The 13728-nt window shown below is 37.4% G+C and overlaps 1 protein-coding gene across 2 annotated transcripts in view; it reads right to left on the minus strand.

The window, feature by feature from the left end:
• The window catches only part of LOC150087336 (golgin subfamily A member 2-like), a 436198-nt gene that overhangs the window by 158471 nt on the left and 263999 nt on the right, over window positions 1-13728 (minus strand). For both annotated transcript variants that reach the window (XM_090371141.1, XM_090371142.1), the window contains one exon: window positions 4479-4592. In XM_090371141.1, the coding sequence (XP_090227267.1) occupies window positions 4479-4592 (114 nt within the window). The remainder of the gene's footprint in view (window positions 1-4478; window positions 4593-13728) is intronic.

Genomic DNA, 13728 nt, shown 5'->3' on the forward strand with positions numbered 1-13728 from the left:
TAATCATGTTCCTGTATGTGTATAATTTTGCATGAAAGGAGAGTCAATTGCATTTCTTCTTTACGTTGTGCAACCTTGTGACCCTTCCTTCTTTATGTTGTGCAAGGCATTCACACTTCTGAGTGTTATATGTACATTTCCTAAAATGAATAGAGGTGGTAGACTGCTATGGGAAAGAAAACTGTATTGGTGTTTAAAGTTTATTTCATGGAAAGATGTTTCTTCATGAAACGATTTGTAGCACTGCAGTTTTTGCTTCATGAATTTTTCTTTGATATTAGCAGAGAAGATTAATAGAAGAGAAAAGAATGCTGAGGTGGTTTTTTTTTTTTTTTTTTTTTTGATTTGGTAGTTGTTGGCGCATCGGCTTCTGTGGCCATATTGCACCTCCCAAGGTTTTTGCAGTACTTTGATCCAAGCCCGAGGCGGGAATCGAACCCGCGACCTTTGGGTTGCCGGGCAGGTACTTTACCCACTCGGCTAGCCCGGTCGGCATGCTGAGGTGGATGTGTGGTGTTACAAGGAAGGACAAAGTCAGGAATGAGTATAACAGAGGAGCCTAGATGTGAGGCAGACTGAAGAAAAAATTCACAAAAGTAGACTGAGATGGATTAGACATAAAGCAATGGCCAAAGAGAGCCCCAGTGAATAAGATTATAGACATACCAGTGGAAGTAAGAAGTAAAAACTATATATATAAAGAAAACATGGTGGGGATACTGAGGAAAGATACAAAAGAAACTGGGGTGGGTGAGGACTTGATCCAAAGGAGGAATAAGTGGACAGTTAAGATTAGACAAATGGATCCCAAGTAGATGGGATAAGGCTTAAGAAATGAAAGATTAAATTCTGAATATGACTGATTTCCTGATGTTTTACCTCTTGCTAAAAGTTAAATAGAATTGTTATTATAAAGTTTTATAGGTTTAAAATGTCATCTGTGATTTCTTTAGTTGACTTAGTTTAGTTTTAAAATCCTAATGCCACATGTCTTCATACTCTTTCCTCTTTTTTTCTCTTTCTAGTTTGTTTATTTAGTATCTTATGTGTAATGGTTACCTATTCTTTTGCTACTCTCTTAATAAAATATGGCTGATGCAGCCTTTAATTATAGATCAAATGGAAATAGTTAGTTCAGTAAGTGTGTGTGTGGGGGGGAGGGGAGTAGATAAGTTTCATGCTTCTATGATTTGTTTCTTTCCCTCCATCTTCTTTCTTCCTTCTTCCAATTCCTTGTTTCTGTCACCCAACAACAACATCCAGTTGACATAGATGAACAGTGCACTGTTGAGTCAGTTTGATGTGATATAAGCACTGCGAAAGCAAAAATAAGAGTAGGCGTGTGTTATAGGCCTAATGACTCGAATGAGTACAATGAACAATTGTACAGAGAAATAGAGTAGGCTAGTAAATCGGAATGTCTTATAATGGGGGATTTTAACTTCCCAGATATTGACTAGAACTTGTGGATTGGTCACGCACACACTAGTCAGACTTTTGTGGATTTATTGGATGATTGTTTTCTGCAGCAGCATGTTTGAGAGGCAACCAGAGAAAGTAATACTCTTGATCTGGTTATCAGCAGTGATCATTCGTGTATTAAGAATTCACAGATAAAGGAACCACTAGGTGGCAGTGATCACAGTGTACTGATGTGGGATTTACTTAAAGATAAAATTACCATCAGGGGTAAAGGAAAGGGTTTTTGCTTCTGTAAAGGTGAGTACAGTGGTCTCCGACAGTTTTTAAATTCTGTACAGTGGGATCAACTGACGATGTTACCAACAGTAAATTCTAAGTGGGAAGCATTCAAGGAATTAATCATGGATGCTACTAAAAGTTTCATACCTATTAAGAAATATTGTTCAAGGTTTAGGCCTAAATGGTTATCTAATGAACTAATGAGACTCGTAACAGAGAAGAAAAATGCATGGGATGCATATAAATTATCAAGCGACTCAGAAGCCTATGGCAGATATAAGCTAGTCTGTATTCAGGTAACAAAGGAGGTTAGGCAGGTGAAGGCAGATTACGAGAAATCCTTGGCAAAAGATGCTAAGAAAAACAGCAAGGATTTCTTTACTTATATAAACTCTAAAAGGAAGGGGATGAATCTGATTGGTCCATTTGACATCGATGGTTCGACTGTTGATGATCCTGCTCAGATAGCAAACAAACTGAATGAGTATTTTGCATCTACATTTACACATGAGGAATTATTAAGGTTTGAAAATGGCAAAAGGTTATCAAATTGTAGCAGGATACTTAATGATTTTGTAATAACTGAAAGCAAAGTGGAGAAGAAATTGTTGAAGTTAAACGTAAGAAAAGCACCTGGGGTGGATGGGATCTATCCAGTTGTCAATATTAAAGGAGGCGGCAAAGCAACTAAGCAAACCCTTAGCCATAATTATGAGAGCATCCTTGGACTCAGGAGAGGTTCCCACGGACTGGAGATGTGCAAATGTATCCCCAATTCCAAAGGGGGATCGAAGGGTGACACGAGTAATTAGAGACCAGTTAGTTTAACTTCTGTTCCGGGTAAAATAATGGAGTCACTGGTTGAAGATGCATTGCAGATCATCTAGACAAGACTGCAGCAATAATTCAGACACAGCATGGGTTTGTTAAGGGAAAGTCTTGTCTGACAAATTTGATAGGATATTATGATGTGGTTACAAAGGAACTGGATGCAAAAAATAATTTTGATATCATATATTTGGATTTCAGGAAAGCTTTTGACACTGTTGCGCATGGAAGACTATTGTACAAATTGGAGCAGAATGGTATTAAGGGTAAGTTGCTACAATGGATAAAAGGATGGTTAAGTGGGAGGAGACAGAGGGTGGTAATCAATGGGTGCTGCTCTTCTTGGACTAATGTTATTAGTGGAATCCCACAGGGTTCGGTGTTACGTCCACTGTTGTTTTGTATATTTATCAATGATATTGATGAAGGTATATCAGGCTTAATGTTGAAGTTTGCAGATGATACAAAGGTTGTATTAAGTTGGCAGGGTTGTTAATGACAGCAATGGCAGTGTGCTACTGCAACAGGATCTAGATAATTTGGGCAGATGGGCTAAGAAGTGGCAACTGAAGTTTAACCTTGACAAATGCAAAGTACTGCATATGGGTAGAAGTAACCCCAGAGAAACGTACCAACTGTGTGGTACTACACTTAAGGTGGTAGAAAATGAAAAAGACCTGGGAGTAATTGTGCAGTCAGATATGAAGTTTTCTGAGCAATGCAGACAGGCTGCCAAGGCAGGTCATGGGGTTTTGTCAATGATATATAGGAATTTTGCTAGCAGGGAAAAGGAGGTGATTGTCCCTCTGTATAAGGCAATGGTCAGGCCACGCCTTGAGTACTGCATACAAGTCTGGAGGCCTCATTTTAGGAAGGATGTAGATTTACTTGAGCGTGTACAGAGAAGGCAACAAGATTGGTGAGGGGAATGAAGGGATCCTCTTACCAAGAGAGGCTTAAGTTCTGCAAATTGCAGTGGCTGGAGACTAGGCACCTGTGCGGTGATCTGATTGAGGTGTATAAGGCCTTTAATGGGTTGAGGACGCTGAATTCTGGTGGGATCCTTCCACTTGTTCAGATTACGAACCTAAGGGGGCATAAATTCAAATTAAGGAAAGACAGATATAGAATAGATGTGCGGGAATTTGCCTTTAGCCAGCGGGTGGTTAATTGTTGGAACAAACTTCCATCTGTTGTTGTGGAAGTTGACAGGTTAAATAAATTTAAGGAGGAACTGGACAGGCATTTGGAGGGAATGGCGTGATTTTTTTTTTGGCTAATGCTGCATAAGCTCATACACTTGCTTCCTTGCATCACATGCCACTACTACATACTGACTCCCCCTCTTTTTGGTAGAACTAGTTGGTTTCAAATATATAGTCCAAGGCCCAACAAACAAAGGGGTTACAACTTGTTGAATTGATATTAAACTGCGTTCCGTATAAAAGATTTTGAAAAGCACTTAAAACGACACTGTTTACTTACTAAGATAACTAACTCTTCTGCTAATTAAATGCAATCAAGAAGTGTATAAAATTTTGAGGTGGTCTGAAACAATCTATCCAAGTACTCTATGCATTGAACAAGTGTTTCTTTCTTTTTTTTTTTTTTTTTTCTTTTTTAAGAAAATGGAGAAGAAAAAAATCAAACTGCCTTGGCAGGTCTGTAGAATATTCTGTTTGTGTCTTTCAGGTAACTTCAAATTTGTATATTCTTAGTCAGAAACAGTTGTTGCAGCAAGTATTCAATGTCACTTCATAAGTACTTTTCATTATCTTTTATATGAAGAATGTAGAAGTGCAATTACAAATAATAGTAGCTTTCTCACCATCATCATTTTTGAAGTTAGTTTTTCCTATTACTACCTTTTCCAGTAGCCATGACAATATCTTCATTTAGAAGTAAAGTAAATACAACTATTTGCATAACATATACAACTTAAAACAAACCTGATCCCTTAACTCCTGAAGTTCTTCTTCTTGTTGAGCAAGCCGTTCACCAAGTTCTTTGGAAATGTGTTGTTCATGTTGTACAGTTTCTGTTAAGGCCAATTTATCATTACTCTAAAATGTAAATTATATATAAAACAAGAATATTATAAGTGTATAATAAAAATATATGGAGAATACTAGTTAACAACATTCAGAAAATATTAACTAATTTCTCTGATTTATCAGTAGCTTATTAAAAGCACTAATCTGGCATGACTATTGCCCTGATTTTGCTTATTACAAAAATAATAATTTTACATTTAAAAAAAAAAAAAAAAAAAAAAAAAAAGTAAAAGGTGTTTAATGGTAGCACTTAACACTAAATCACCAGAAACAATGATAATTCTGGTGATAAGAGATTTTTTGGAATTAAAAGAGCACTAACTCATGTAAAGTTCCAAAATCACTTTGAAATATGGTCTAGTGACCACATTTTTAATAATATTCCATTTATAAATTCCAGTTGAGGAGGACTAAATATTTAAATTTTTGGTGCTAGAAAAATTAGACTCAGAGAATCAGTTTTCAAGTGATATATGGTAATATTTAATTGTGTGTTTTTTTGCACAAACAATTTACATGTTTAAAAGGCCAGGAGCTATTTCAAAGAGCAATGCCACAAAAAAAGAAATATCATTCAACTTCTAATAAAGAAATTTATGGTGCTATCAAAATTAGAGGAGATGTCTAATTTTGATGGCACCATTTTGGAAATTAAGACAGTTATATAGCAATACCTACACAGAAAACAGGATACATTTTCAACTATTTTTACTGCTGCTATACACTATCAGTACTATCATGTTTCTTTACATAATTGTTACTAATAAAGGTTACATACATAATATTCTTGCTGATGTAGACCAAATGGTGAAACGGCATTGGAAAAGTATGAGAAACTATGTCTCTAGAACAGGGGGTCCCTAACCTATGGCCCGCGGGTTGGATCCTGCATGCCAGATGATTTCATCCGGCCCAAAAGACTGTTTCATCTGCCTCGTGAAATTTATTCTATAAAAATCTTTTTTGGCTGCTACATATTGTATATAAAGATATTTTTAATCAACATATAATGTAAATGCATCCAAATATAATTTTGTAACATTGTTGCAACTCTGTGCGCTTCCACTTGGCAGCAGTGTTTCTTGCGATGTCGGAAATCCCAACAGTGCGAGTGCCCAAGGCTATAAGTTTATAGCCTCAAGTATTTCCGGCAAACACGAGTTGTCAAAAAGTGAAATAGTAAAGTTAAAATAAGAGACTTAAAACAATTGCTAAACACTAATCTAAATATTAATCAAGTAAGTATTAGTAAAAGAATTTCACACAATGCATTCTTTGCAGTTTGCAATGTTAAGACGAGGACGTGTATTAATCTTTCTCCTGGTCAGCTATTCTCATTCAGACCGTAGTCTTCGGGCCACTGCACTGATTATCATGCACAACGATTTATTAGTGCTATTTGTATAAATGCATATTATTTTTAATTTTATTTAACTTTGAAAAATTTTTTATTTTAATTTTAGCGAATCAAGATGTCAAGGAAAAGAAAAACTGATTCCGAATGTCATGTCTTCAATGAACTTTGATCGATTAATTATTTTTTTTTTATAAGGGACAATAACCGATGTACCTGCGTTATATGTATGGAAGCAGTTTCTGTGTTGAAAGAATATAATTTTAAACGGCATTATACGACAAAACATGCCTCAACTTATGATAAACTTCAAGGAGAGTTGCAAAACAAGAAATTACACGAGCTGAGCTTTGATTTCAAGAGGCAACAACAACATATGACATGTTTCACTAATCAGAATTTAAATTTAAATAGAGCTAGTTTGCAAGCATCTCAAATCATTGCTGAAGAAAGAAGGGCTTTTACTAATTGCGAGTTTGTGAAAAGAGTGTGCCTATCAATTGCAAAAGAAATATGCCCTGATCAAGTTAAGCACTTCGCTGCTATAAGTTTATCAGCATCAACTTTAGCAAAAAGAATCAAAGACTTGTCTGCTAATGTTAAAGATCAGCTGAAATAAAAAGTTACAGATTTTATAAATTTTTCGATTGCAATTGATGAAAGTGAAGATATTACCAACACAGCACAGTAACTCATTTACATATGCGGTATAAATCAAAATTTGGAAGTCACGAAGAACTGGCTGCACTTGAAAGCTTGAAGAATAGAACCTCCGGTGAAAACATATTTTATAGCGTATCAAAAGTGTTTGAAGACTTGCAGCTTGATTGGGAATTGTTGATAGCAATTATAACCGATGGTGCAAAGAATATGGTTGGAAAAAATATTGGTTTCATCGGCCATGTTAATAAATATTTTGATTATAAAAACATCAAAAGACCTATGCAATTTCATTGTGTTATTCACCAGCAATCGTTGTGCGGTAAATTTTTGTCTTTGAACTCAGTCATGTTGACTATAATTAGCATTTTGAATTTTATATGCAAAAATGGCCTGAACCATCTTCAGTTTAAAATTTTCTCGGAGGAAATCAAAAGCGAATATGGTAATAGTAGTGGCATGTGATGCAAGAAAGCAAATGTATGAGCTTATGCAGCATCAGCCAAAAAAAAAAAAAAAAAAATCACAGCATTCCCTCCAAATGCCTGTCCAGTTCCTCATTAAATTTATTCAACCTATCAACTTCCACAACAACAGATGGAAGTTTGTTCCAACAATTAACCACCAGCTGGCTAAAGGCAAATTTCCACACATCTATTCTACATCTGTCCTTTCTTAATTTGAATTGATGCCCCCTTAGGTTCATAATCCGAACAAGTGGAAGGATCCCATCAGAATTCAGCATCCTCAACCCATTCAAGGCCTTATATACCTCAATCAGATCACTGCGCAGGTGCCTAGTCTCCAGCCACTGCAATTTGCAGAACTTAAGCCTCTCTTAGTAAGAGGATCCCTTCATTCCCCTCACCAATCTTGTTGCCCTTCTCCGTACACGCTCAAGTAAATCTACATCCTTCCTAAAATGAGGCCTCCAGACCTGTACGCAGTACTCAAGGCGTGGCCTGACCATTGCCTTATACAGAGGGATAATCACCTCCTTTTCCCTGCTAGCAAAATTCCTATATATCATTGACAAAACCCCATGACCTGCCCTGGCAGCCTGTCTGCATTGCTAAGAGAACTTCATATCTGACTGCACAATTACTCCCAGGTCTTTTCCATTTTCTACCACCTTAAGTGTAGTACCACACAGTTGGTACGTTTCTCTGGGGTTACTTCTACCCATATGCAGTACTTTGCATTTGTCAAGGTTAAACTTCAGTTGCCACTTCTTAGCCCATCTGCCCAAATTATCTAGATCCTGTTGCAGTAGCACACTGCCATTACTGTCATTAACAACCCTGCCAACCTTTGTATCATCTGCAAACTTCGACATTAAGCCTGATATACCTTCATCAATATCATTGATAAATATACAAAACAACAGTGGACCTAACACCGAACCCTGTGGGACTCCACTAATAACATTAGTCCAAGAAGAGCAGCACCCATTGATTACCACCCTCTGTCTTCTCGCACTTAACCATCCTTTTATCCTTTGTAGCAACTTACCCTTAATACCATTCTGCTCCAATTTGTACAATAGTCTTCCATGCACAACAGTGTCAAAAGCTTTCCTGAAATCCAAATATATGATATCAAAATTATTTTTTGCATCCAGTTCCTTTGTAACCACATCATAATATCCTATCAAATTTGTCAGACAAGACTTTCCCTTAACAAACCCATGCTGTGTCTGAATTATTGCTGCAGTCTTGTCTAGATGATCCTGCAATGCATCATTAACCAGTGACTCCATTATTTTACCCGGAACAGAAGTTAAACTAACTGGTCTGTAATTACTCGTGTCACCCTTCGATTCCCCTTTGTGAATTGGGGATACATTTGCACATCTCCAGTCCGTGGGAACCTCCCCTGAGTCCAAGGATGCTCTCATAATCATGGCTAAGTGTTTGCTTAGTTGCTTTGCTGCCTCCTTTAATATAACTGGATAGATCCCATCCACCCCAGGTGCTTTTCTTACATTTAACTTCAACAATTTCTCTTCCACTTTGCTCTCAGTTATTACAAGATCATTAAGCACCCTGCTACAATTTGATAACCTTCTGCCATTTTCAAACATTAATAATTCCTCATGTGTGAATGTAGATGCAAAATACTCATTCAGTTTGTTCGCTATCTGAGCAGGATCATCAACAGTCGAACCATCGATGTCAAGTGGACCAATCAGATTCATCCCCTTCGTTTTAGAGTTTATATAAGTAAAGAAATCCTTGCTGTTTTTCTTAGCACCCTTTGCCAAGGATTTCTCGTAATCTGCCTTCGCCTGCCGAACCTCCTTTGTGACCTGAGTACAGATTAACTTATATCTGCCATAGGCTTCTGAGTCGCTTGATAATTTATATGCATCCCATGCATTTTTCTTCTCTGTTACGAGTCTCATTAGTTCATTTGACAACCATTTAGGCCTAAACCTTGAACAATATTTCTTAATAGGTATGAAACTTTTAGTAGCATCCACGATTAATTCCTTGAATGCTTCCCACTTAGAATTTACTGTTGGTAACATCGTCAGTTGATCCCACTGTACAGAATTTAAAAACTGTCGGAGACCACTGTACTCTCCTTTACGGAAGCAAAAACCCTTTCCTTTACCCCTGATGGTAATGAAATCTTTAAGTAAATCCCACGTCAGTACACTGTGATCACTGCCACCTAGTGGTTCTTTTATCTGCAAATTCCTAATATATGAATGATCACTGCTGATAACCAGATCAAGAGTATTACTTTCTCTGGTTGCCTCTCGAACATGCTGCTGCAGAAAACAATCATCCAATAAATCCACAAAAGTGACTAGTGTGAGAGTGCCCAACCCACAAGTTCCAGTCAATATCTGGGAAGTTAAAATCCCCCATTATAAGACATTACGATTTACTAGCCCACTATTTCTCTGTACAATTGTTCATTGTACTCATTCGAGTCATTAGGCCTATAACACACTCCTACTCTTATTTTTGCTTTCACAGTGCTTATGTCACACCAAACTGACTCAACAGTGCACCGTTCATCTATATCAACTGGATGCATTTCTTTTGATTTTATGTTTTTCTTAATTAACAGCATGACACCTCCTCCCTTCCTATCATGTCTATCCTTTCTGTACACATTGTACTCCCCAAATTCCAGTTCGGCATTCCTTATATCTGTGTGACACCACATCTCTGATATCCCAACAATATCCGCCTTTGACGTCTTGACCAACACTTCAAATTCATTAAATTTATTTACTATACTTCTAGCATTGGTATACATGCAAGTATACATGCACCTATTCCTATTCCCAGCCACTCTAACACATCCCATATACTCACCTGTTTCACGATGACTGACATCCGTCCCTGAAACCCCCAACACCCCTCGCTCCAGGTCGCTACTTATTCTAATAGAAGTTGTGCAAGAATCACCTTCACCTCTGCATACGGCTACTGTTAAACTATTAGTCCTTGTATGCCCCCAAGCTATCAGTTTTCCGACCCACCTAACACTGCCTGGATAGCATCAGCAAATATTCTTGCACCCTTTCTATTTAAGTGTATCCCATCCCTGTAGCAGCAATCTCTCCTGTTAACAAGTACAGTCCAGGCTGAAAAAAATTCTACCCCTTGAGCCTTGCACAATCTTTCCAGGGCCGAATTGATCGACAAGGCTCTCATCATATACCCCCCCCCCCTATCGTGTCTGGGCAGAATTGCAGACACTTTCAAATTCAACCCTAATTCACGGCTTTTTTTCCATCAGTGACCTGTACTTGTTAAGTAATTCTGCCAGTCTCCTACTCTTAATATCATTAGTGTGAACGTGTACAACTATATCACCTTTTGTGCCCTTAAAAGATGATATCTGCTCTACAACGTCATCAACCTTTGCCCCTGGCAGACATACTCTGGTCCTGTTCCACCTATCCTTTCTACAAAGGATGTTTCCCATTTCCCTGACAATAGAGTCACCAACAACTACTAGTTCCTTTGGGACCAGCGCAATCTGCCTTGGGGGTTGCCGCTGTGTTGTGTGATGACCAAGTGCAAGCTCTTGGTCATCTTGGTGATTTGTTGTATCATACGGAGGTGCGATGGTTGAGTCGCAATTATGTATTAAAAAGATTTTTTCAACTCAGAACCGAAATAGACATATTCATGAATGAAAAATTAAAACCAGTCCCAGAATTAACAGACTCTAAATGGTTATGGGAACTTGCATTTTTAACAGATATTCGTGAACATTTGAATACATTGAGTAAAAAACTTCAAAGTGGCAATCTACTTGTAAATGACTTGTTCTACAATATTAAAGCATTTTAGACAAAATTAGAATTATTTAAAAATCAAATTGAACAAAATAATTTTTCCCATTTTTTGTGTTGTGAAAGTTTATACAATAACATGCCCAATTGTGATTTTTCTACCGACAATTTTGTCCGAAATCTTGAATTATTGATGGAAGCATTTGTTGATCGATTTGTTGATTTCGAAAACAATATAAAATTATTTACATTATTTCAGAATCCATTTGATGTAAATGTTTCACATATAGATAAAGATCTACAATTAGAAATCATAGATCTTCAAAGTAACGATAACCTAAAAACATTATTGAAAAATGAAACATTAACTTTTATAAAACTTTGACAGAAAATGAATTTCCAGAATTAAAAAAAAATTAGCAAGAAGAATAATTTCTATTTTTGGTAGCACTTACCTATGTCAACAAACATATTCAAAAATGAAATACATAAAATCTAAACATTGATCAAGAATGACAGATGAACATTTGCAAGACTTTTTAAGATTGGGAACTTCTATTATTAAACCTAACATTTCAATTATTGCTAAATCAAAACAACTACAAACATCTCATTGATTTGCTATTTCTGTAATATCAAATATGATTATAATAATAAAAATTGGGATTTTTAATATGACTGTCTTTATTTACAATAAATATCCCCTGTTTATAATTTTTTTATAGTTTTTCTATCTTGTACACCCCGTTTGACCTAGTGAAGTCGCCAAAATTGCGTTTTTTTGGTTTACAGTGTGTTTAGTCGTCAAAATTGCACCGACTTCGGCCTGCCATTTGTTATGAATTTTCTATGTGGCCCTCCGATGAAAAAGGTTGGGGACCCCTGTTCTAGAAGATGCTGACAAAATTTGACAACTGAATGCTGATTTAATCAAAGATAAAGTCCACCTAAATATAAAGTACTAAAATAATATTAGTGTAAAAAATTTTCAGATGTAAATAAACTCCACGATGTCAGTGAGATTGTATGTCTCCTTAATCAACAAAAGTTATTACATTATTGACTAGAAGAAATTTCAAAAGTGAAAAATTAAATGTCAGTGAGATGGTATGTCAACTTTCCCCAACAAAGTATCACAAGCTGAAATGATAAATTTAGAGAAAGAACAAACTACTGGTTGTTACAGTGTAGAAGCTACAGCCATTCATGCTCAGACTCTTGCTGGATTGAAGGGTTATTGAAACACTACACTGTTTCTTTATAGCTTTCCTCTGGAGAGGTGGAGTGTTATATTTTAAAATTTTAAAATAAGTATTTAAAATTTTTTTTCAAAGTATTTTATTAATTTTTTCTTATATGATCGCTTCCATCAGTACTTCAATCAAACCATATTTTATGTTTTCTATAAATTTACCATTTCAGTTTGTGAGAGCTTTAGTTACCAAAGGAGACATACTGTTCAACATTTTAGAGTTTGTCACTTCTGAAATTCCTTTCAGTTATGATTTTGTTGGTGAAGATGTACAGTCTTACTGGCATTTGAGTTTTTCATGCCTAAAAATTTTGACTTGCTTCCTATTTTAGTAATATATACAGGGTGATTCACTACCAGTGCGACAAACTTGCAGGAGGTGTAGGGGGCACAAAGACGAATCGGAATCACATAGCATTGCAGGGTCCGAAATGCCTTCATCATGCGGTAGAGGACGTTGAATGGGATAGTCGTGTAAACAGCGATCCCGCTGGAAGTCAGCATTTGTGAACCGGTTCCCGAGGCAGTAGGATGGACAAGTATTCAAACGTTGAACTGGCTGACATGCATCTCATGTATGGAGCTGCGGACTGTAACGGGCGCGCTGCTCTGCGCTTGTACCAGGAATGTTTCCCGCACAGGCGTGCTCCTCATTATACGATTAAAAATCATATGATGAGAAGGTTACGTGAGACTGGTTGTTTCACGAGAGGTACCATGAATTGAGAGCGAACGACAAGGACACCAGACAATGAGGAGAATGTCCTACGTCTTGCAGAAGGCGATCTGAGTACGAGTACTCGAGCGATAGGCCAACGATTGGGTATTTCCCAATCCACTGTATGGAGGATACTGTCAACAAACCAAATAAGTTCATACCATCTGCAACGTGTCCAATCATTGGAGCCTGCGGATTATCCACTCCGGAGGACTTTTGCTACTTGGTCTCTTCAACAGAAACGGTTCACAAATGCTGACTTCTGGCGGGATCGCTGTTTATGTGACCTCCCGTTCAACGTCCTCTACCACATGACGAAGGCATTTCAGACCCTGCAATGCTATGTGATTCCGATTCATCTTTGTGCCCCCTACACCTCCTGCAAGTTTGTCGCACTAGTAGTGAGTCACCCTGTGTATATAAAATGAACACAATATATTATATACACACACACTGAAAGGACAGAATTCATGGTATACCTGGTTCCTGGGCAAAGTGATGCTGTCACCCCTCTCGCTAATGGACAAACCCACTGCTTGGCAGGTATATAGGTACACTGCATTCACGTATATGGTAATTCAATGTCAGTATGGATAAACGTCAAGAGTTAACAGACTTTGAAAGAGGGATGATAGTGGATGCCCGATGCATGGGTCACTATTGTGGAGGTGGTACAGAAATTGCACTATCCCCATTCGACAGTACCAAGAGTGTATCAGGAATACACCATTTCCAGAATAACATCTCATTGTGGACAGAGATGTGGGTGGAGAATGGTGGTAGATGAACGTGGCCGTCAAGACCTGTCTCGCATTGTTTCAGCAAACCTGGAGAGCGACAGCAGCACAAATTGCCGCCAACTTCAACAAGGGAGGTGCCAGAAACATCTCCACCAAGACC

This window comes from Mastigoproctus giganteus, chromosome 4 (genome assembly GCF_048544385.1).
Source record: "Mastigoproctus giganteus isolate SK-2022 chromosome 4, ASM4854438v1, whole genome shotgun sequence".
Taxonomy (NCBI): Eukaryota; Metazoa; Arthropoda; class Arachnida; order Uropygi; family Thelyphonidae; genus Mastigoproctus; species Mastigoproctus giganteus.